Source organism: Helobdella robusta (assembly GCF_000326865.2).
Source record: "Helobdella robusta unplaced genomic scaffold HELROscaffold_63, whole genome shotgun sequence".
Taxonomy (NCBI): Eukaryota; Metazoa; Annelida; class Clitellata; order Rhynchobdellida; family Glossiphoniidae; genus Helobdella; species Helobdella robusta.
This window is the reverse complement of record NW_008705353.1, coordinates 801,045-824,902: the sequence shown is the minus strand read 5'-3', so window position 1 is coordinate 824,902 and position 23,858 is coordinate 801,045. Positions and strand designations below refer to the sequence as shown.

Below are 23,858 nucleotides of genomic sequence, written 5' to 3'. Positions count from 1 at the left end.
CCGGTGCCCTGGTTTTCGGTGAACCTCTGTGCAAGGAGGGAGAATGAAGGGGAACTTTCGACTATCGTACCATTAACAATTTAATATAGATAAGGTAATTGAATAGGTTGATAGGATTATTTTTATTAAGCAATTTGAGATGCTGGCACCGCTAAGCTTTATGATGAGAATCTACTCTATCTTTCATCTTCAATAAGGGCTGTGTTTCAACAACAATCTCGGAAGACTTGCACCAGTTTCTGAGGACAACGTAGGAACAGGAAGGTATTCAACATTCTGCCTTTGTCGAATGGACGACGGTAAGTTTTTTTTACATTTTACTCTATTATTTTAAAATATTATTTTACCATTATTTTCATTTTATAACTTTTTGCTTCTAAGATTCTAACATTCATTTACTACTTCGCTAATTATTATTATCCACAGAATGATGAGAGGTGGGCAGTGGTGGGAGTCAGCACGTTTCAGATGGTGGTCTCATGATGATTTACACATAATGATGGTGGTGTAGGAAGAATCTGTTCGGCTGACACTCTGAAGTTCAAATGAAATCTTGTGAGCCGATCAGATGATGGTGGTTGGTGCAATGGAGTACAGTAACGATGATTTTTGAAGTAAGGTTTAGTTTCGTCTTTTAATTTTTATCATTCATTCATTCATTGTATCACTAAATCTTTCAAATTATTTTTCCATTAATTTATTTTTTTAATCATTGAATCATTGATTGATTACTTACCTACTTAATTCATTCATTCACTCAGGCATTCAACATTCTGCATTTGTCGAATTGACAAGAAAATTTTTTTTTACATTTTACTCTTTTTATTATTTTAAAATATTATTTGCCATTATTTTCATTTTATAAACGCGCACATTTACGCACATACATCAACACACACATACACAACATCCATTCATTCGGTTTCGTTGTTATGTTTCTCTTCAACTTTTGTCTTTCTTTACTGGACTTTAATTTAATTCGTAGGTAAGTTAAGAATTTAGATGAGTTAGACAATTGCAGGTAGACTAGGGCTTAACATTAGTTAAAAAGTTTCAATTAAAATAAAAACTTTAATATATGTAAAAAAATGCCTGAAATTTGTAAAATTCCTAAAACTTAGAAATACAAAATTGTAGGTAGGAGATGAGTTAATCATTATAGGTAAGCTAGGGCCCTGAGAGTAATTTAATTGTAGGTAGGTGACTGACTTCTATTCTTGCGACTTTTTACTGTTTTTAGTGATGTGTTTGTTTTTGCTTCACACCACCACGCCAAGAAAACAAATTTTTTTTTTCGTCGTCGCCTTAATTTTACCTTATTGAACATTCTTTTTAATGTCTATTTATTTATTCATTTGTAAAATGTTGACTGATTTCTAGTTTTCTATTTTGGTTACATAATTTTTGGATATTTTTTAATTTACATTGTATACATACATGTATAGACAATTTCTGTTTGGTATGTTGAGTATGTCATTATGATATGCTGTTTTTACTTAATGTTCATGTTACGTGAATCATTTTCCGAAAACGACATTTTGTTATATTTGTATGAAATACGAACTTTTTAAAATATTGACGTTCTTAAAATTTTAATTTTTCGTCATTTTTTATTTTTTCTTATCAAATAAAAGCAACTGTTGTGTTTTCTTTCCTTATTAAAATCTCAAAATTGTCTGTAAATGGATGGATGGATGGATAGATGGATGGATTGATTTATTTATTGATTGGTTATGTTGGCTTAATCGGATTTTTTTTTTCATGTGGTTGGATGCCGATGTTATAAATCTCAATCAAAACTTGTTTCACTTTTTCAATATCGAATTCATCAAGGCATTTAATTGCCCAACTGGACGTACCTTTCCCATTGTACACTCTACTGGAAGCAAAAGAAGCAATGACGTCAAGCATCCATCCAGTGGGTGATTGTTTAAAGTATAAATATACAGTTCAATTGCCAGATCATTTTAGTAGAATTCGGTGATCCTACATCTTATAACGCTCCCGGGCCGTTTTGTGTTATTTTATGGATATGGCGCTAAACAATTAGTTAAAGTTCTATCTAAAAAAAAAGTAAACTAAAATAAACTTTTTATTTTTAAGCTTCGTCTGTTTTAGTTAGTTTTTCAAAAAATGGAATATTTATTTGACATTTATACTATCGTTTGTCTGGTTGGAATAGCATTATCAGTTTATGCTTGGCACGTAGAAAGAAACAAAAAATGCGACAAGGATTATATAGCCTTCTGCGATTTAGGTGCCAACATGCAGTGCTCCAGGGTCCTGACATCGGAGTGGGTGCTTTCGGTGTTTTTTATGTCGTAGCATTTTCGTTTAAAGCTGCTTACAGTTCACTCAATCTACTAATTTGACTTTTAAATCAGTCTTTACTTTTTTCTTCCTTATTTGATTTTTATATCTTTTTTTTAATTATTTGAAATTTGGGTATCAGTTGAATTTGAATATATATATTTTTTTATATAATTATTATTATATATTTTTATTTATTTGAAGTGTTTTATTATTCAAGTAGTATAATAATTTAATTAAGTTTTTTAAGTTCTTTTATTTTATCTCTTTCAAGTAGTGTTAGAAATAATAAAATAAATATTGGCAGAATATGAATATTTAAATTTTTTAATAATTTCGTTTTGTATTATTATATTAATTTCTTTATTAAATTTATTCATATTGCTTAGATATAGTGTTGGTTTTGGCATCTTTGGGACATATTTAGGCTGTGACAGCATTCTCAACAGGCCAAACTGTGAACTTGGCATGATATTTTATGCTGCTCAGATAGTTGTCTGTAAGTGAATACGTTTTTTAAAATAATCTTGTGGGTCAAGTAATCATTTTCAAAATTAGAATTTAAGCTTATACATAACAATAGTTGATTATATTTTTATATATTGCATTATAAACATTAGCTGAACTTAACATAACTCTTTTAAATTGCAGTAACTTTATTAGGTCCTTTTGCCAGTGTATTTTTATTTCTCTGTAGTTTTGCCTCCTGCATCATGTCAGTCTACCTAGCTTACCTGCTGGCTTTCAAATTAAAAGATATCTGTGTTGTGTGTATTTCTACATACATTGTCAATTTCATTTTGTTGTACATCTCGTTTAACAGATTATAGGTCGTAGAATGTGGAAATAAATGTTTGGTCTGATTGCATGAAATTTGATATTTCTAATTATCTATTTTAAATGGTTATCCGTTTATATTTAAATTAATTTTAGTGAATAAAGGGTTTATTGAACACACCTTGTGTCTTTTTTAAAAGTGGATTTCGTTAACATTGAAATCTTTGCGCTGATGATTAATAAAAGTTTAATAAAATATTATTGTGTAATGAGCAATACTTTGCGCACCATTTGTTCAGAAAACTCAAGAATGGGGACTGTTGAAACCATTAACTCTGTTTCTTCTGATTTTGACGAAGAAGTTAGGAAAAAAATTTTTCATTGGAAACGCTCAGTTACTTTGGAAAAGTTAGATTCCAGTGATTTGATAATCCATCGGGCCCATCTAGAGGCAATCGATGTAATTTAATCCATTCAATTCTTTCGTATTTATTATATAACTATAAACTTTTTTCGTTTGTTTTTTTAAAATCAAAATATAAATTTTATACTTAACTGTACTGTAAGTAACTATACCGTACTAATACTGGTATTGCCTACCATTTTTTTTTATTGTGTTCGTGTTATAAACTGAATTGGATGCGAGAGGAGAGATTAGAATTTAGATCTCACATTCATTATAACTTATGCGGAGACGTCAAGAATGTTTCGATAATAATCATAATATATATCTGTAGCTGCAGAAATTGAAGGAGTAGGCGAGTGGAAACTTTGAAAACTAATTCGGCTCGCACAACAAATGAAGTTATATTTTGTATTAAGCCACTGGTTTTAATGTGTAAATTCTTCAAAATGGAGTGATCTACAAAAAAAATTCGCCAAAATTTTTAAGCATTTTTATACAAATAAAAGCCTCCTCCAAAAGCAAATTTCTGGCTGCGATCTTGCTGAAATGCATTATTGATTATGATGACTCAAAATGTAGGTCAACGTTCAGATCAAGTCATTAAATCACACTAGGAAGTGATATCGAAAATCTTGATGCCTTTATGCTTACATCATTACACTATCTTTACAATACAAACGATCACCATCTGAAGTTCTACATAGCACCAATTATAATGGATGCGTGACATCAATGCATCTCTTACTTACAGTAGAGCACACAATGGGAGAGATACGATCGAGTAAAATTAATTCTATGGCTCAAGTATAATTGCTTGGAAAATCAGACGAAATAATTAAATTTTTTGAAAATTTACAATGGCAGGGATAGGATGAGTTTACAATTTTATGGGCGGGTCATGAAATGTTTTCTTGGAAAATTTAGTTGAAAAGGTAATCTTTAAAAATTTACATTTAAATTTTTGACCAAAAAGGGTAGCAAGGATTCTTATATTGATCCTCGAAGTGGTTACACGGTGCTAACATTTCTTTTCCATCTTAAAAAAGAAAAATGTTGCGGAAACGGTTGCAGACATGTTTGTTTTATTTAGTTATTCTAATTAAAATTAAGTCTGAATAAAATTGTACCGCATTCTAAATTAATAACTTTATTTTTATATCTCTACTTTTCCAGTGTCCATATAGTCACAAGAATGTGCCTCACGACAAAAATGGTAACCGTGGAACATACAATGGAGCCTTTTTCAAAAATTGGTGATGCCGGGTCATTAATATTATATAATATTAAACGTTAAATGAAAATTAAATACTGGTAATGAAGCGAACGGTGTTATGTACTTTTTCGTTGAAATCGTGCAAAGAATGTTCGTTTGTAGTTTAGGCTGTTTTTTCGAGTAACTAGAAGATTATATTTGCGTTTTATTGAAGTGTTTATTTTTTCATTTTGTCTGGACAAGCTTACCGCAAAAAATGTTTGGAATAGGTGCAGTTATGTTCGAGTCTGCGGGTGTTTGACAATTTAATGAGCTACTTTGACGACTTTATTAGGCGCTGCATAATTTTTTGGCGATGCCGTTATAAACGTTTTATATCTAATGGTCACAATCAATATTGGAAAAGTATAATAAAAGATTAGGCGTTATAATCATTGTCGCTGTCAACTATGCTCAAAAATCACAAAAAATCTTTTATAGAGTAATATGGCAAGACAAAAACACTGAAAAAGAAATAAAAAGATAAGCAAGATGGCCGATATGTCTTTGTGCGCGTAGCTCTTATTCATTGTGCTGCTCTTTGTAGCTCTTGTTAGCCTTCTCTCCGGCCCGCTGCTTATATGCCTCCATGTTTGTGCATTTTGTTAATTAATTTTTCGTTAACTCTCTCGTATAATCGACTACTTCTATGGTTTTATTAATTGAAATTTACGATCTGTATATTTACTTTGTTAATTGATTTTTTTAGTTTTGAATTTTGCCGGTTTTTTGTCAAATTAGAGGATTTTTTCGAGTTTAAGTGAAACTTCTTGATTTATTGAACTATTTCTTAACATTTTAACTATTGCATTTTGTTTGAATCAAAACAAAATAAAATGTAAGACCGCGATTTTTAGATTTAATTAACCGATCGCAAATGAAATGTTAATTATTATTTTTGGTGTGTGTTGTACATTGTAAAGTAAAGGTAGGTAAACAACACATTTATTATTTATTATCAATTTATTCATAAATTAAATAAAAAATAAATTGTACAAGAAAAAAACCCTTGACTCATATTGCTTTCTTGTTTACTTTAAGGCTTTAATTTAAGCATAAAATCAAAGGATCATATACACAAGGGAAATTCATGTTGAGCACTTGGTCAGTGAGGGAATGTAAAATTGTTTTAAAGTCAAATTTGCACTAAACTAATCTAATCAATCAAAAGAAAAACTTGGCATAACCAAGCTTAATCATTCATCTGGACCATTAAGAAGATGATGTTCCAACATTCCCGGCAAATGCATGGCATTGAGCCAATGGATTTCCTTTCTCACCACCAAAAAATGGCAGAGAGAATGTTGTCACCAAGTCAACAGCAACAACAACCATTGCAAATGGATGGCAAACGACAGAGGATTGATGGTGCAAATAGCGTTGGGGGTCCGCAGCAAGATTCTAGTCCTTATTTACATCTGCAACCTAATTTTTTTCCTATTGATCCTTCAAACTCGACAATTGTTGTTTCCAAATCAGAGTATGAATCAATTCGGCAAGAGGTTAATATGGACATATCATTCGTTTAAAAATATTTAAATGCATTTTTAAATTTAATCAATGCTTTCTCTATAGTCTAAAGTTTGTATATTATTTAATGTTTTGCAATCAAAGGTTGTTGGTTTGAAGCAAACTTTAACTGATTTCCGAACAAACATAGAGTCAGAATTATTGCAGTTGAAAAAAGAAAATATCACTCTAAAGGAACAAGTATCTAAGTGCTCGTGTGGCTGCAAACAAAAATCTCACTATACTGGAACCAGCAATAATGATAAACTATCAGAAGATGACAGCAATTTAAATAATAGTCTTGGTAAGATGTTTTTCCTTATAGGTGATATTTAAATTTAATTGATAAACACATGTGCATTGTTGATGCTTTCTATTTATAGTATCTAATTAGGAATTTATTAGCAACAGTCATTATCTCTTAAAATTAAATGAAAAATAGATTGTACAAAAAAAAACTATTGACTTGTTGATCTTATTCTTAGACAGCAGATGTAAATAATGATTTGGCATATCACTAATACTTGTTACTGGCCATGCAGAAAAGGGGCTGGAAGATGAAATGGCCCATTCTCCAACTTCTCGTAACCTTGTAGACATATTATCGAGGGAAAACAAACGACTTCATCACACAAACAATGATCTTGAGAAACAAATACAACAGCTTAGAGCTGCCAACAACCGAGTCCCACCAAGTAATTTAGTTGTTTTTTTACTAATCTGCTAATTTGTTATTAACAATTTGCTAATTCGTTAAAAGACCAGTTGACTAGATTATTCAAGTGTCAATTCACTTATAAGCTTATTTTCAAATATATGTATATATGTATACATTTTTGGATTAATCATCTGGCATTTTTTTGGTGTTAACTGATCACCCTTTAAATGCTTTTTTTCATGTTTTCTCGAAGATCTTATTTTGTTACATTTTTCAAACAATGTTGGATAATCTTATTAGATCAATTTCATCATTTTGACAATTTAAAAAAATTTTTTTATATCATTTCTTTTTTCATAATATCTTTTACTATTTTGCTCTTTTCCATCATCATTATCTTCCCTCACTTCTGCAGTCCCCAGTGCCCAAGCAATGTCATTCATGAGAGAACTTATGGCCTACTACACCATCATTGAATCCAATGCTGAGATGAATGGTGGCAAGATGAATGCCTATGGATCTGATGGCGAGAAAGGTAGGATCGTGCTGTTCTCTTTTTTTATCTGGCATTTGCTGTTTGTTGTATTGTATACATAAATTTTGTTTGGTTGTTTCTCACAATTTATAACTGTAGGTTCATTCAACAACTCATCTTTTGATGGTCATTCCATATTTGCCACCCCACTGAACAGCAGTGCAGCCAACAACTGCTCCATCTATGGAAATATGGTGAGTCTGTCGTGACTCTCTCAGATTTTGTTCATTTTGTTTGCTCAATTTAAATTTTATCAACCTGTATTTGTTTAATTTGATGAACATAGTTATATTTAAAAATGCTACAGTCTTAAGTTTATATTAAGTCACATTACAAAATATTCAATCATAAAAGTGTGTATCATAAATTTTTTTAGTATGTAAAGCAATAAGAAAAAATTTGTAATTCATAGATCAGTTTAACTCATCATGTAAGCTAGTGGTATCACATGAATTATATTATGCCACTGCAATCCTAACCATAACCCATACAACATCCACCCACAAACTAATCACCTACCCTCACAATCAGCCAGAAGCCTTCGACGTAGAAAAAGGTCTCCAGGTCCAGCTGCTTCCTAATTACAATGTCTGGGTAAGTAAAAGTAAACTTCAGTTAATTCTAAAAGAAGCCACATCTTTGAAAGATGGTGCCCAGTTGTATGTTCTTAGACGCCTAATTCCTCTTGTTTTTACATGGGAGGAGCTGGCAACATCTAGAGGGCAGGGTTTGAATTGTAAATCGACTGATGACATCCTATCGAAGGATCCGCTGGACCCAACAAAAGTTTTAGTTTGTAAAGGTAAACTTTATTCTTTGGTTGTGATATGTTGTGTTGTATTTTGTTGTATATATTATATGTTATTGTGTGATTTTCATTTATGCTTCAGGGATTGAGCAGGCTGATTAATTAATCAATTTGATGTTCAATTTTTGTTAGTTAGCTGATATGCTTTTTTTCAATTCAGCTTATATGAGAAAGTTCTGTTTAGAGAATGGTCAACCAGAGCCGCTTGAAAAATCAATCAACGAAACGTTTTCACATCAAGTCAACTACGCCCGTCGAAAGTTTAAAAGGGGCAAGCCAGGTGACACTCTGCCTCCACCCACACCTTCTTTAAACCAAGATGGCAACTCTCAACAGCACCATCATCAGCACCACCAACAACAGCAACAACAACAACAACATCATCCTCATCTCTCTCATCATCATCAACAACAACAGCAACAAACATCTCATCACAATCAAGATATGGGCGATGATGCTTACCACCACCACCACCAACAACAACAGCAGCAATGTTTGGACAATGGTGGCAATAACAATGGGTCGAACAATAACAATAATGTTCAGTCGAGAATGAATTAAGCGGAAATGTGAATGTATTGATAGTAATGCTTTGGGTTCTTTTAATCTTTGCTGAAAAAATTTTGGGAATGACAACAAAAACACGTGAGGTAGAAAGGAAAAGCTCAATCCATCCATTCATTGATTTGTTATAGAGTTGCTTGATTGGTTTTGAATGGTTTTTTAAAATTCCAGTTGATCGTTCAGTCAGTTGTTTAATTGGAACGCTAAATAACTCGTTGATCAATCGATTTAGTGATGTGTAGGTTGATTTTTTCTCAAATTAAGTTGGTCATAAAACTTGAAGTCCCTCTTATTTGTGTATCCATGTGGTTTATTTTATGTTTACGACTGAAGTTTATCTTTGTACTTTCAAAAGTTTTATTTGTTTGAAAAAATTATGCGCTGGCAGAAAGCCAGCCAAATGTACAATAGTGAATAAGACATGTTATAAATGTGGAAAACAAAAAACAGTAGCTTAATATGGGAAGTAGCTGTTATGTTTTGCTACTTCATATCACACTACAGACATTAAAGTAAATTATGCTGAGTCGACGACACTTTCAGTTACTTTAATATTTTTTACCATCGTTTATGTTGTTGCTTAATAAAGAAGAGTTCGTTTTAACAATAAAAATTATTTTTTGATTTTAATGTTATATTATTATTATTTAGTTGTATGGAAAATGTTCACCATAATATTTGTTTTATAATCGTTGTCTTTGTGCGTGCATATATATATATATTATATATATATGTATATATATATGTGTGTGTGTGTGTGTTTATGTACATCTTGTTGAATGTGAAATGTTTGGTACAACGGCTAGCTTATTTTTTTCTAATTAAATCTGTCTATTTTTTAAAATTGAGATATCTTTTCTTTCGTTTCTAACTCAACTATATCAGATGACTAAACTATGCATCTCAAGAAATTTTATCAAGTCGGCTCTTGTAATGTATTGTGTATATATACATATGTTACGATATATGTATATATATATCATTCAATCAATCAATCTTAATTAATGCATATACAGTATATATACAGTATTGTTTGAATTCTACCGAATTGTTGGCATCAATCAATTTAACCTTTAAATTGATTAATGCCTACAATTTGATAGAATTTATACAATATATATATATGTGTATGGATATATATATATACATCATTAACTTTTTATCATTATAGTTTAACAAATTCTGTAAATTTCCTAAGGTCATGTTAAGTGATTTGATTCGACGTTTCGACACAACTTATGCCATCATCAGGAATGAATTAAATGTAGAATGTGGATAAGAATTTTTATTGCTCTCTCTGTTGTGTTGTTTGGTTGATCATTATTGATATATATTTATATATGCAGTTTAAAAATATCACAGCATTGCAGGCATTGTTCAATTTGCAATTGAGTTTTTACATTTTGTTCAGTAATTTTATTCAGTTTTTGCATTTTTGTTTAAATATATATTTGCTTATAAATTTAAACAAAAATGCAAAAACTGAATAAAATTACTGAATATTTACTGAACATAAAAATTTAGTTTATGAACTGAACAAACTTGATAATGGACTGAAATTCGTTTTATGAAAAATTGAAAATTTCAATTGCAAATTGATCAATGACTGCAATGCTGGGTTTTTTTTTTATAACTGTATATCATATGCATATTACAGACGTGACGATACAACTAAACTTTGCATTTTTTATTTTTTTTTAAAACATTTTTTATTTTTGAAGTGTGAAACTTATACAAATTATGGCTGAATATATATACTCGTAGACGTACACTACATGTTTATTTATTCATACACATCTTTGGTTGATATTTAGTTTATGTTGAGTTCACTAAATTTATTTTATCTACATATTTAATAAGCTCTCTTTCGTAAAGATAAACAATTTCTTTGGGGATTTTATCATCCTGTAAATACATTATTTGGAAAATATGAGCAGTTTGTACGTTTACAATACGCATATGTGTCGTATAATAGTAGTTTTTATAATTTATAACAGGCAGTATATAGAGGTTATGCTCAGATGTTCGAAAATTTATCTAGAATTCTTTCAGTTTTTGAAATATAATGTCAGAATTAACTTAAGCTAGTTAGGAATGGCAAACCATTGCGCAAAATTAACCTCATATGCAGCTTGGCTCGTATTTGATAGTCACATTTTTATTGCATGTTAAATAGTTGGAACAAAACAATTACAAAATTAAACAGAACGTGTACCAATACATGTATCACTTGGATCAGCGTCAACATAATTCTTATCATTTCATCATATGCACAACAACGCATCATTATTGTTTCACCTTGATCGTCTACAAACAAACGAGAACGCATCTTTATGATGAACTTGTCTCCACACCAATACTCTTAGTTTTTGTTTTCTCTGGAAACCCATTAAAGGTGGATGTGTACTACGAAAGTGTCTATTAAGCCAAATTTGTCTGCTACAAGTGGGAATGTGGAAGAACTATTCGCCAGCAATCCACAATGGCAGAATCTCTTTCTTTGCACATTTTCTGTGAACATTTTAACAATGACTCAACAATATTTTCATTAAGGGTCAAGTTTTCAACAGTTAGAAGGTAGTTATTGTTTTTGCTGCCGATGATGTTGCCGCTGCTCTTATTGTAATTAATGTCTTTTTTTATTTTTTTCACAGGAAAGTTGAAGAATAGATTGCTGTCTACATTGTAGTGATTTTGTGAGTTGATCACACCCATGATTATTTGTTCTACCTGCGAGTGAATGATTTCAAAAACAGTTTAAAGGTAAACTTCTATGAAATTTAACTTTTTAATACTGTCATTTACAACAGTCAAAATAAAGCTTAAGCTGGTTCTAGCCGACCGCCTACTTTGGGAAACGAAATGCTAAACGTGAGATAGTATAATAACATTTTGATATTAACATTTTGCAAATGTTCACGACTTACGAACAGCTTCAAAAATTGAACAAATAAGTTGCCAATTATGCTTACGTTGTTGAAATCCGTGAGCCAGTATTTGAGATGTTCTGCTATTGCTTTTGCCACAACCAGCCTGCCTACAGCTGTTTCGGTCGAAAGCTTTAGTTTACATAAGATAATCAAATATTTAGGTACTAAAAATACTAAAACAAATGTGTCTTTATATATAAATGAGGAATCATCCAATATTTTTATTGTCATTTTAATTTTAGAGTATTGTGAAGAACGCGAGAAGACATTTAAAAGAACGACATGATGAATATCTCACTTACAAGAACGTCCATTACTTCGTTTTTGTTGGTTGTCATGGTGACAATGGGGCAACTGCAGCTGCCCCACACGTAAACGTCCTGGCCGAGGTAGAACCTACTGTTATCTTTATTTACATCATAGACATCACCGCTGCTATCAATATTTTTGCTGTATTCATTGTTCTTAACAATGTTAATATTACGATTGTCTTCGTCGATATTTTTACTGTTTATTTTGTTGGCATAAATAATATCATTGTTAGTGTTATTTATGACGTCGTCATCACTATTATTGTTGTTGATTAAATGATCAGGCGACAGATGACAGTGTGAACAACAAGTGCCAATCAATTGAGGGTTGTCACACTGTAAATGTTGTTCCTGTTCTTTATCCGCTGGTTGCAACTGATGTTGGAGTTGTGGTTGTTGCACATGTTGTAACTGTATGGAGTAATTTCCCTCACTCCTGAAAGCCTGGTTCACATAATTTTTTTTATAATTCAACTCGCACCTTTTTCAAACACAATTCATTTGGATTAGAATGGCTATATATTGAAAAATTAAGTGCGCAATTTCTTGGGAAAAAATTTTGAATCTTAGCACTAACTTTAAATTTGAATTTAGAAACAGCGGCCAGCTTAAGGTGATGTGCAAGGCATGTGAAGTTGCTTGGGTCCAGAGATGGACTGAATGAACTGCAAATGAAAGCACTGGTGTTCGCTGTTTGCCCAACAATCAACAACTTTTTGAAATGGAGTCAGTTAATTTTACTGATTATAAAATTTATTTAAATTAAACTGCTGTAGAAAACGACTTATTTTATCATGTTTCAAAATGAAAGTAACAAGCTTAACACTGGACTAATTTAAAAGTACCTTGATATTCTTTGGAGCTACTCGATTAAGCACAAGGCCATATGTCCTAAAGAGGACAGAATTGTTTTTGAAGCCAATGACATCTTGTTCAAGTTCAAACAATATGCCAACATCAACATTCTCAAATGCTTTTGACATGTCTTGGGTGAGTGTTACGTCTGTCACACAAAATAATAATAATTATACCAACGCTAAACTTAGTTAATTTTCATTAATAAATTTGGTTAAAAATCAAAAAATCTAATAATTAACAACACCAATAGGCTTTATTAAATATAATAAAACGATTGAAAGAATTGTTAACACAAAATTTCACTGACTGACACATACACACACACAAACATGTACATAAATTATTGCACATGCAATACAAAATATTGGTGATGGGATGAAAGATATGACATCAAGAAGAAAAAATGATGGAGATGGAACTGGACAGGCATTCAAACCTGCAAGCAATGGATAACAACATTCCAAAAGGTCTTCCTTAAGTGATTCCACTAACTTCAACAGAGGCTTGAATTCAAACAGTACCAAGGATATTGGCTGTTGTATCGATTATTGATTGCTTTCAGTTAATGAATAAAATATTTCTTATAATATGTTTTTCATTTTAAAAACATTTACATTACAATGAAAATTAGAATTACTAAAAAATAATGTAAATATTAATGTATGAATAGCAATGAATAAGAGAATGGAAGGGTGTCTGACTTGGTGCCTTCCAAAGATATCTCCATGACACAAAATTGGCAGGAAACTGTTGACAACTTCACTTGAGGCATTTGAAACCACAATTCTCAATGACCGGTTCTGTCAGTAAAGTGAAAGAGCGTATTTATTTTGCCAAAAATGAATAAGCATTATTTAAAATTTTAAAACATCATGTATAACACCATTAATTCATTAATACTAAGACAACTATTTTGAAATGAAAAAATTAACCATGTTAAAATTGATGAAAGCTCGTTTCTTTAATTTAAATAAAATCTGAAAATTCAAATTCTTTTAATAAAGTGGACTTCTATTTCAATAACCAGAAAACACAATAAAATTACATATACTGTTGTAGCTAATATGAGGAATATTTAATTAAAGATTAAACACTAATCCCTTTTTCAATCTATGTATGATAAAAATAAATATTCTCAGTAATAATGTTGACCCAACAAGTATCACAAGAGGAGACATGTTAAAATATTAAGTATTTATCAGTCTTGAGTGATAAGAATGAAGAGATATGATAAGTTGATAAAATACTGAGAAAATAAAATTTAAGAAAGAATTTATTTTCTGACATTTCTTTGTAGAGCATTTTTAAAAACACACAAACACACACGCAATACAGAGAAATTTCTCTTACCCAACTGATATTAGTAAAATTATAAATAACTGGATGATAGTTACTGTGTAAGTTCAAACCACATTTTGTTGCATGTGTAACTTGTAATAGCAATACCACCTCTAATAGTTCCAATAAGATCCAAGCACTATTTCACGGTAATGTAACAAAAATAAACCGCAAAAAACATTTATGCCAAGCATTCAGGAATCAGATCACAATCAGACTGAAAAAAATTATCCGCCGTTATGACGACGATAGCGAACGTTGTCAATCACTCAAGGTTTCCATTGATTATCAAATTATACATCTTCATGCTCAGGATCTCGATATTAGGTTCTATAAAAATCTATTAAAAAACCACCAGTTCAAATCACTATTACTAATTAGAACTAAACTACTGAGGATAGCGATATTTGTTATTAATAAACTACATAATAAGTTATTCATTGGATTGTGGTCTATGTACTATGTACAACATTTTGTTAAAAAACACAATATTAAAAATTAAAATACGTAAACTCCATTATTATAGGTAAAATGAGGCACCCAACATTTTTTGATGATTTATCTGTTTATTTTATCAAGACAACAATTCATAACTTTTAATTTAACTCATTTTTACATTCAAAAATTAGTTTAATTGAACCTGCTTTAGTTTTATTTAATTATGCCAGTAAAATTTAGGAAAATAAAAATTAAGACAGTTCTATAATCTATAGGTAGGTGTTCTGCAAAAACCGACTCGCACTTCATCGTTGTGCAGGAGTGAACAACTGTTGTTGAAGACTGATGATGGCTAACGCGAGCGGTGTTTTTATTGAACAACATTTTACGTGGTAAGTAGAGCAGTGTTGCGTAAAACGCATTCAGTTTGAAGATATATAGGTGACGCGTTCCATCCTAATTTGTTTTATGAGGTGTTATAGAGGATAAAATTGTCTGTTATAACATACAAGTATTTTTGAAATACACATAATTGGATTTTTGGCGATTCTTTAACTTTCTCGTTAAAGGTGACTCAAATTTAGAAATGTATGGGTGACGCGATCAATCCAATATTTGGAAGTGTGCCCGAAGTGGTAGACAGTTTTGCACACATAAATGGATTTTTGGCGATTTTTTAACTTTCTCGTTACCGTTGATGTATTAATTAATATGAAGATTTGATGATGGAGTTAAAAAACATTTTTTATTGTTTTGTGCACTTTTTAATCTAAATACAGTTAAAATGTTATAAATAAGGATCAAATAAATAATTTTTCATCTCATAAAACCTTTAAGTATATTTATTTAATGGATTTTTTCATAATCTACCGTTTGCATAAGGCTCACCGTCGCTGAGTTCGAACCGTCGCGAACGTTACGTTCGTCAAATGACTCAACGCCACATTAGAAAAAGTCAAACCACAGGGCTGTCCAGAAACAACTAAAATTTCGTAACTACTGATGAAAAGTAAAGCCAGGTTAACAAAATACATTTCTTAAATATTTTGGCTAATAGTTGTACCAGATGTTGAATTTTTTATTTAATTAAGTTTAGTTAGTTTAGGATTTATTAAGCGTTTGGCTAGAGACTCTTGAATTAGATTGAAATTATTCATTTTGCTACCTTTTTGACTTCATTTTTGAAAAAAATTAGTCAAATGACATCGATATTATCACCACCGCCAAGCCATGCACTTCCTCCATTATCACAAGTTCCCACTCCACAACAACAGCCACAGCCAGCCCCGCAGCATCAGCAACAATCTCCTTCACTGTCACAGCAGTCCGCCCCTACTTCGGCGGACGCCTGTCTAAGCATCGTGCACAGTTTGATGTGTCACAGGCAGGGCGGTGAAAGTGAATCCTTCTCTAAAAGAGCCATAGAAAGTTTGGTGAAGAAGCTGAAAGAGAAACGAGATGAGTTGGACAGTTTGATTACCGCAGTGACTACGAGTGGGGCACATCCAACCAAGTGTGTCACGATACCAAGAACTCTTGATGGCCGACTACAAGTATTATTAATTAGAAACAGATTTACTAAATCACAATTTTTTATTCAATTCTATTTTTAATTTATTTTATTGAAATTAAATATCAATATTAATAATTAATTCATTGCATTGTCACTACTAAAGAGTAAAAACTAAACCGGGAAATTATTTTAGGTTGCTGGTCGAAAAGGATTTCCCCATGTTGTTTACTCCCGCATATGGAGATGGCCAGATCTTCATAAAAATGAACTGAAGCACATCAAATATTGTCAGTATGCTTTCGATTTGAAACAAGACAGTGTCTGTATAAACCCGTATCATTATGAAAGAGTAGTCTGCCCTGGAATAGGTTTCTTTATAATTTTTATTATTTTATCTATTTAGATAATATTTTAAGTGGAGCATAAACGCTCATTAATTTTTATTTTCATTTCTTCATTTTAGATCTCAGCGGACTAAGCATAGATCCAAATTGTAAGTTTGTATGCCCATATCTCTGTCAGCTTACTTTTTTAGAATTCTCATTAATATAATATTAGAAAGATTTTTAAAATAATGAAATTGAACATTTCTAGCACCTTCTAACGATTTTGCTTCCTCATGCAAAATGGAAAGAACCTTAAATACTTCAAGTGCATTCTATGCCAGTGGTTGGATGAATTTTATACATTTTACTCATCCTCATTTAGTAATAAATAAATAAATAATAATAACAATAAAGTAAAAATTAGTTAATATACATGTACTGCTTGCATAGGATCTGAATGGTTGTTATTCAAAGAGTTTGATTATTTAATGAGTAATTTAGATGAAATATAATTTTTAATGAATTTTTTCAGCCAAGTAAACTATGATGTAATAAGTTTATAACTACATTCCACCAGCAGCAGAGTTGTCACATTACAATTCGAGGTTTGTGCCGCAGCCAGTCGAACTCAACAGCAGTAACAACAGCCATGCAATGCTCTATCATCAACAACAGCAGCAGCAACAACCGCATATAATCAACTTCAGTAATATGCCAATGTCTTTACACCATCAACAACATGCATCTCATCAATCATACATTAACCATCAACATCTTCATCATCTTCATCATCCTTCTCATCATCATCAGCAGCAGCAGCAAAATTTGCCTCCTTCTTCGTCAGTTGGGGCCGGTACACAACATTCAAATAACCAATCAGATGAGAAGAGTGTCGAGTCGACAGCTTATAACATTCAAACTGCAACGTCATTAGACAGCTGTTGCCAAGGAAGGTGTGATTCTTGGAATGATAACAACATAAATAATAATAATAATAAAAATAACACTAGTAACATCTGCAGTAATAACAACAATGACAGCAACAACAATAATAATAATGAATCAACACAAGTAGTTGCATCGTCGTCATCATCGTCGTCATCATCGTCGTCATCAACAACAACAACATCTTACCTAGACCACAACAGCAACATCCAACATCATCAACAACGTCAACAAAAACATCAGCAACATCAAAAACAACATCAACAGCAGCCTGCTTTGGCCCACCAACATTCTTATTGTTAGTTTTGATTGTCTCATATTTTTTACCTTATATGTTATTTTGGGTCTTTGGTATTTTGTTTCAATATTTGTAGTTTCAACATTTATCTATTTATATTTTAAAAATTATTTGACTTAATTAATCTTTTTTACTCAATTGTTTGTTAGGTGCTTTCATTATAGAGTAGGAAGAAAATAAAGATTCTATAGCTTATCATTTTTACTAATTTCTTTCCTATTCTTATTGTCTGACACACCGCAATTAAAATATTTGCAACTTTTTCAATTTTCAACTTTTATGAATGATTTATTGTATCTTGATGGCTCTCAGGTTTCCCTCCAGGGTCATCCCATGTTTCAAGCATGTTGCAAGCTCCTCTATCCAGTTTGCCACGTTAGTCTTCTTCATTGTCAAGATGTTTACCGTGATGCTGACATGATTGATAATTGATAATTATTTTGGTAAGTAGCAATATTAGCAATAGTAGTGGTGGTGGTCGAGTGATTATAGTAGTAGTAGTAGTTTGATGGTAGATGCATCATAACCTCATGAACTGAATTGAAATCAGCCCCAGAGTATTGGTCAACAATAACTTACTTTGAGCTGGACCAACAAGTGGGTGAGACATTCAAGGTGCCATCCATATACCCATCAGTCATTGTTGATGGCTACACCGACCCGTCCAGTTGCAACAGGTTCTGCCTAGGGAAACTTTCCAACGTCCACAGGACAGAAGCTAGCGAGAGAGCAAGGTGGTTAGGGCTAGTTTAGGGTAGCTTTACAAAATTGGAGTTTCCATCTCCAAACTAAAAATTTTAATTTTGTAAAGATTTTATTTTCTGATTCAAAAGTTTTTCATGTTTTTAATATAATGTAATATAGTATATAATAATGTAATATTCTTTAAATTTGCAGGTTATACATTGGAAAGGGAATTCAATTGATCTTGCAGGGGGAGGGGGATGTCTGGATCAGGTGTCTGGGCAACCACAGTGTCTTTGCAAACAGTTTCTATTTGGACCAGGTGCATGGTCGAGCACCTGGTGATGCTGTCCATAAAATTTATCATGATGCTCATATCAAGGTATATCAATTTCTCGAATTATTATTTCTTTCTTTCTATAAAAGTTGTGATTTAAACAAATAATAAGTTTAATTTAAATAAATTTTAATTAATCTTCATTACAAATCATTGTTTTGTTTGTAAGGTCTTCGATTTGAAGCAATGCCACATGCAAATTCAACAGCAGACAGCAAGCTCCTTAGCTGCAATAGCTGCCCAAGCAGCTGCTGTAGCAGGCAATGTACAGGGTATGCATGGTGTTGGTGGCATCGCCCCTGCCATAAGTGAGAAATATGTCATGTTCATTTTGTTGTTGTGCAGTTTGCAGCATTAATATTTGCTTGCCCTTCAGTATGGTTACTGAATAAAATGGTGTTACACATTATAACTGTCGCAACTGTTGTCGTTTTATATTTAAAAAACCTGATTTGTTATAACTACTCTACTTCAAGGCCTATCGGCTGCCGCAGGGATATGCGTAGACGATCTTCGAAAGCTTTGTTCTTTCCAGTTAAGTTTCGTGAAGGGCTGGGGACTAGACTACCCTCGTCGAACGATCAAAGAGACTCCATGTTGGATAGAAATTCAACTACACAGGCCTCTTCAGTTGTTGGATGAATTGTTACAATCCATGCCACTACTAGGCCATTCGGATCCAAGGAACCGAGCTAGATTGGGCAGAGGATTTATGCTGCCTTGAGCTTACATTTTATTTTTGAAATTTCATCGTAAGCAGTTGATGTAATTTTTTTTAATATCTGGAGTTATGAATTAATTCTCATGGAGCAATGTTTAAAATTATTTTTTATTAAAGGCTGTTTGTCGGTTACCGTGTTCGTTCGTCGTACATTTGTTACATTTAGCTTTTATAACTATTGAAATTTGTTTGCTGTAATAATCAATTTTATTTAATTCATTATATTGATATTGTTTCTTTGTGCAAACATCGTGAAACGCATGGTTTTCTATTATATTGCGGTTTTATTGCATATTATCTCAATCAAATGAGTGTGTTTGTTATAAATGACCGATTTTTTGCTCTTTCAACCTGCTATTATTTTCAGTTTTTAAGATGCCGTTAATTAATCTTTTACTTTCTGTAATTTTTATTAATTGTAAATTATTGTAGATGATAATTTCAGTTTATTTACCAAAAAATTAAATTAATGTTATGAACAGTGTGTCCATGTAAAAACAAATTAATTTCATAAATACTCGGAGAAAAACGTCATTTAAAAACAATTGGACTCCTACAAATGACCAGCTTGAATTTGTAAACTACTCGCTGCTAATAGGCTTGGAAGTATCGATGATATCAAGTTCGATTGACTCCATCAACAATATTAGCCATACTAGAGCAAAAAGGTACTAAAAAATCCTGCCTATAGAGTAGAACCCCAAGCAGAGAAGATTTTTCCAAACCGCAACCGAAGGGTTCACGTCCGCAACCGCACCGCTCATCCGCACTGCACCCGTGGAAAAGGCAACCTAAATTGGCCGTTTTAATCTCATGTTTAAAATTAGATGATAGCAATACTAGAGAGCAATTTATTTACAATATAATTATAATCAGAAGAATTCCATGAATTTCTAATTTAATAATTGAAATAACACCGGCCGGAACAACGAGCACAAAATGAATGACGATGAGGAACTCAAGCTCTGATTGGATGGTGTTTGTGTTGGAAGATGGGATGATAAGGTAAGTGTCATCAGTGTATTTGATGATCTGATTTGGGCTATGAAGAGTTTTCAGGGTAGAAGCATTGATGATGAAAGTTGATGGTCCAAGAACAGATCAATATTTTATAAAGAGGAGTGCAAGAGGACAAGATAAGGAGATATATGAGAAAAGAAAGGGACACGTGCAACTAGACGAGTAGCAGAGTTAAAAGCTTTACTTTAAACAAAAAATCACTAAAACTGCTTTATACATCTCTGGTAAAACTGCACCTGGGGTATGCGGCTACAGTCTGAAATCCATATCTAACGGAGACATAAAAAAGTTAGAAGTTCAGAAAAGAGTAACCAAAATGTGTAAACTAAAAAACTTATTATACCATCACAGATTAAATATGATTGGTTTAACAACGTTAGAAAAAAGGAAGAACCAGAGGTGATCTAATTCAGATGTACAAACTTGCAAGTGGTACAGATGTGATAAACTGACACAATGAACCGATATTCATGTTTGACCCAAGAACAAGAGGACATAATAAAAGATTACAAATGGAAAAAGTAAAAAAAAGAAAACTGCCGAAAAAAGTTTTTTACAAATCGTATAGCCAACAATTAGAATAACTTTATCCCAGGTTTCAATTGATGCAAAAGATTTGAATATTTAAAAAAACTGTATAGATTCAATTATTGGATGAATAATTTAAAGCTGTTACAGTCACGTTACTACTATAACCTGACTCAATGCACACACGTGCATCACAGCACATTGTTACTGTTATTATTATTGTTATTATTATTAAGGATAGAGTGTAGAATCAGGAAGACCATGGTAGGGCGAGTTACAATAAAATCAATTACAATAAAAGCTTTTCATTTGCGGGGGCATAAGAACGTCAGTTCACGCCTCTTTATTTTCGGTTTATGTTACGTTATGTTAGAAAAAACTATGAGAAACATTAAGAGTTTTAGAATCTTCTTTCTTGTGCCTTTTTCGTTCAGGACATTGGCGACCATCGACCTCCACAAAACCCATCTTTAACACTTGGCAGTAGTTGAAAAGCGGTGATATTCAACAAGTGATACTATTACTTCACGAATGTTATTCGTGGTTGACCGCAATCTTTTTTCCCTGCAGTTTTTCCGGTAGTTGTTAGATTTTCTATTCTTTTCTTCCGCATGATGTGACAAAAAACTGCCCCCGTCGGATTATCTATAGTAATTTCCTCTTTTAATTATCTGTTTAAGAATCATGTAAGATAATAAAAGGAATAGTAATAGAGCATTTAGATTAAAAAATGTTGAACATTTTTAAAGCTCTTGGTCTTTAAATTTACACCCCAGACTGGTGATTGTGGTGCTTAAATCCGTTAGTAGGATGCAAATTTTCTGATATTTGATATGCGTCCTAATTGCTGTTACATCTCTTTTTAAAGATGGCGAGCACATGCGGAATTTTGCATAGATTATGATAAGCATGTAGTTGATGCAAGGAGGCAGACGTTTGCTGTGCAAGCAAGATGGCTGGAGAAGAGAATTGTTTGCAAGCTTGTTCAAAATAAATATACACAAATATCGGCGAAATAAAATTAAAAAGAATACAAGAGAGGGTAGGGTGTGGGTACTAGAATGAAAACAAGAATGGCGGCTTCCTTCATTTTTGTTGTATCCATTGTTGATTTTTCTGTTGACAAGTGATTTAATTAATTTTTATTTATGGCTTACAAGTTACAATTGAAGCGAGAAGATTGATTAATTTTGTTTCCTCGAGCGTTCGTTCTTCTACCCTTTTATTGTTGGCGTTTGTCATCTCTTTATTTTAAAATTTAAATTATAATTAAAACATCCAATGAAACTTGAAAGTGAAAGATAAAGAGGTGAAATGATCATCCCATCATGATCATGGTTCATGAATGGTGGAAGCAGCTTAACTTAATTAACTAATATAATCATAAATAACTAACTAACTTCTTAATTAATAGCTGTTCAACATTTCAAACTTATAGGTTGACAAGTTTAGTTTGAGACTGACTTTGATTTGAGTTGGTATAGCTGTTCAGTAATTTATAGTAACTTAGTTTAAAAAGTTAAGCTATTAAAATTAAAGTTTAGTAGATTTTAAAAAATTCTGTTAACTTATTAACTAAAACTAATTTAGTCTCAAATTGAATTGAATTAATTAAATCCAATTAAAAATGGAATCAACAATCAATTGAATTGAATAATAATTTCAACTTATGTCCAAATTACTAATTACTGCATTCTTATTTTGAACTTCAATGTTTGTTTAAAGGATTTTGGATTTTGTTATTATTTTGTCATTGATTAATAAAACTAAGACTAAAAGGTTATTTATTTATAAATTTTATATCTATTAAAATTTTTGTTTAATTATTCTTAATGTTATTGATTCATATACATACATTAATAATTAATTATTGATAAGCTGTTTATGTTTTTCTTTATATTTTAGTTTTTACTTTTCTAATTAAATTAAGATGAAAGTTATTATCTTATTAAGATTTTATTTATTAATAATCAAACTTCAAGTTTATTCTTTGTGAATGAGCATTTATAAATGATGTGATCAAACTTCTCGTACAATACTGTCAAACATAATAATATATTTGATCAGTAATCTTAAAGTTTGTATTTTATTTTAAGATGCAAACAGAGTGGCCTAGTGCACTATAAAATGAAATAAGACCAACACTAAATTAAAGTAAGGCTAAGCCATGCAAAGTGTAAGAGCAACAATAAATATTTATTAATTAAGAATATTATAATAAAAGCTGCTATTGATTCAATTAAGCAAAGCGAATCATTTTTAGCATGAGTTAAAGAGAGAGAGAAAGAGAGAGAGAGAGTTAGGCCATTAGGTGGTTGAGTGTTTTTTTTAAGATTAAATTAAACGATTGTTAACGAAAGACTGTTTCAATTTTTTTGTGATAATGTCTTTCAAAGTAATTCCTCTATATTTTTATAAAATAAATACAGATTCAATAATTTAGGATTATTTTGATTTAAAAAAAAGTACAGAATGGCTTCTCATTGTTCAATTTCATTGATGGAGATAGATTCATCGCATGTGGGAGGCTTGCATCTCACTGCAGAACTAACCACTCAGGATCAAATCCCATCCCCCGATCTATCCAGAAGAAATCATATGACCAGCACGTGCTGTTTTCATTGGTGTTCCAGCTGCTCTAGGTATTCATAATTTTTCTTTTCCTTTTAAAAATCTTTTTCAGTGTTTACTTACACTTGTAATTTTGCTTAGGACATTTTTAAAACTTCAAACATTTTTTAATTTCGTCCTTTGTGTTTTTTAGATTTGTTATATCTTCATCATTATTCACA

The 23,858-nt window shown here is 31.6% G+C and overlaps 5 protein-coding genes across 5 annotated transcripts; 4 read left to right on the top strand and 1 right to left on the bottom strand.

Moving 5' to 3' along the window:
- Positions 1-2,133: 2,133 nt before the first annotated feature.
- HELRODRAFT_88258 (hypothetical protein) lies at positions 2,134-3,140 on the top strand (the record flags this gene model as incomplete). The annotated part of the gene is made up of 3 exons (XM_009029872.1): positions 2,134-2,294; positions 2,700-2,809; positions 2,962-3,140. The coding sequence occupies 3 exons, from the start codon at positions 2,134-2,136 to the stop codon at positions 3,138-3,140; spliced, it is 450 nt and encodes a 149-aa protein (XP_009028120.1).
- A 257-nt stretch (positions 3,141-3,397) lies between these two features.
- HELRODRAFT_180665 (hypothetical protein) lies at positions 3,398-4,750 on the top strand (the record flags this gene model as incomplete). Its single annotated transcript, XM_009029955.1, has 4 exons — positions 3,398-3,495; positions 4,358-4,388; positions 4,467-4,568; positions 4,667-4,750. The coding sequence occupies 4 exons, from the start codon at positions 3,398-3,400 to the stop codon at positions 4,748-4,750; spliced, it is 315 nt and encodes a 104-aa protein (XP_009028203.1).
- A 686-nt stretch (positions 4,751-5,436) lies between these two features.
- Positions 5,437-9,447, top strand: HELRODRAFT_193970 (hypothetical protein). The gene is made up of 9 exons (XM_009029954.1): positions 5,437-5,771; positions 5,794-6,247; positions 6,360-6,558; positions 6,797-6,949; positions 7,328-7,447; positions 7,547-7,641; positions 7,979-8,249; positions 8,416-8,535; positions 8,698-9,447. The coding sequence occupies exons 2-9, from the start codon at positions 5,966-5,968 to the stop codon at positions 8,814-8,816; spliced, it is 1,359 nt and encodes a 452-aa protein (XP_009028202.1). The 5' UTR covers positions 5,437-5,771; positions 5,794-5,965; the 3' UTR covers positions 8,817-9,447.
- Positions 9,448-10,071: 624 nt separating this feature from the next.
- Positions 10,072-15,003, bottom strand: HELRODRAFT_193969 (hypothetical protein; the record flags this gene model as incomplete). The annotated part of the gene is made up of 9 exons (XM_009029953.1): positions 10,072-10,305; positions 10,332-11,549; positions 11,792-11,878; positions 12,052-12,504; positions 12,638-12,772; positions 12,906-13,063; positions 13,355-13,451; positions 13,620-13,718; positions 14,989-15,003. 8 exons carry the CDS (start codon positions 15,001-15,003, stop codon positions 11,259-11,261), a joined length of 1,335 nt encoding a protein of 444 aa, XP_009028201.1. The 3' UTR covers positions 10,072-10,305; positions 10,332-11,258.
- Positions 15,004-15,893: 890 nt separating this feature from the next.
- Positions 15,894-19,521, top strand: HELRODRAFT_88197 (hypothetical protein; the record flags this gene model as incomplete). The annotated part of the gene is made up of 9 exons (XM_009029862.1): positions 15,894-16,247; positions 16,401-16,575; positions 16,671-16,708; positions 17,353-17,776; positions 18,101-18,151; positions 18,327-18,513; positions 18,674-18,842; positions 18,967-19,105; positions 19,274-19,521. 9 exons carry the CDS (start codon positions 15,894-15,896, stop codon positions 19,519-19,521), a joined length of 1,785 nt encoding a protein of 594 aa, XP_009028110.1.
- Positions 19,522-23,858: the final 4,337 nt, after the last annotated feature.

Coding starts and splice junctions, on each gene's coding strand:
- HELRODRAFT_193970 (XM_009029954.1), top strand. CDS start 5,966: ATGATGTTCCAACATTCCCGGCAAATGCATGGCATTGAGCCAATGGAT. Junction 7,642..7,978: donor GCTCCATCTATGGAAATATG/GTGAGTCTGTCG, acceptor CCTCACAATCAG/CCAGAAGCCTTCGACGTAGA. Junction 8,536..8,697: donor GTTTAAAAGGGGCAAGCCAG/GTGACACTCTGC, acceptor ATCACAATCAAG/ATATGGGCGATGATGCTTAC.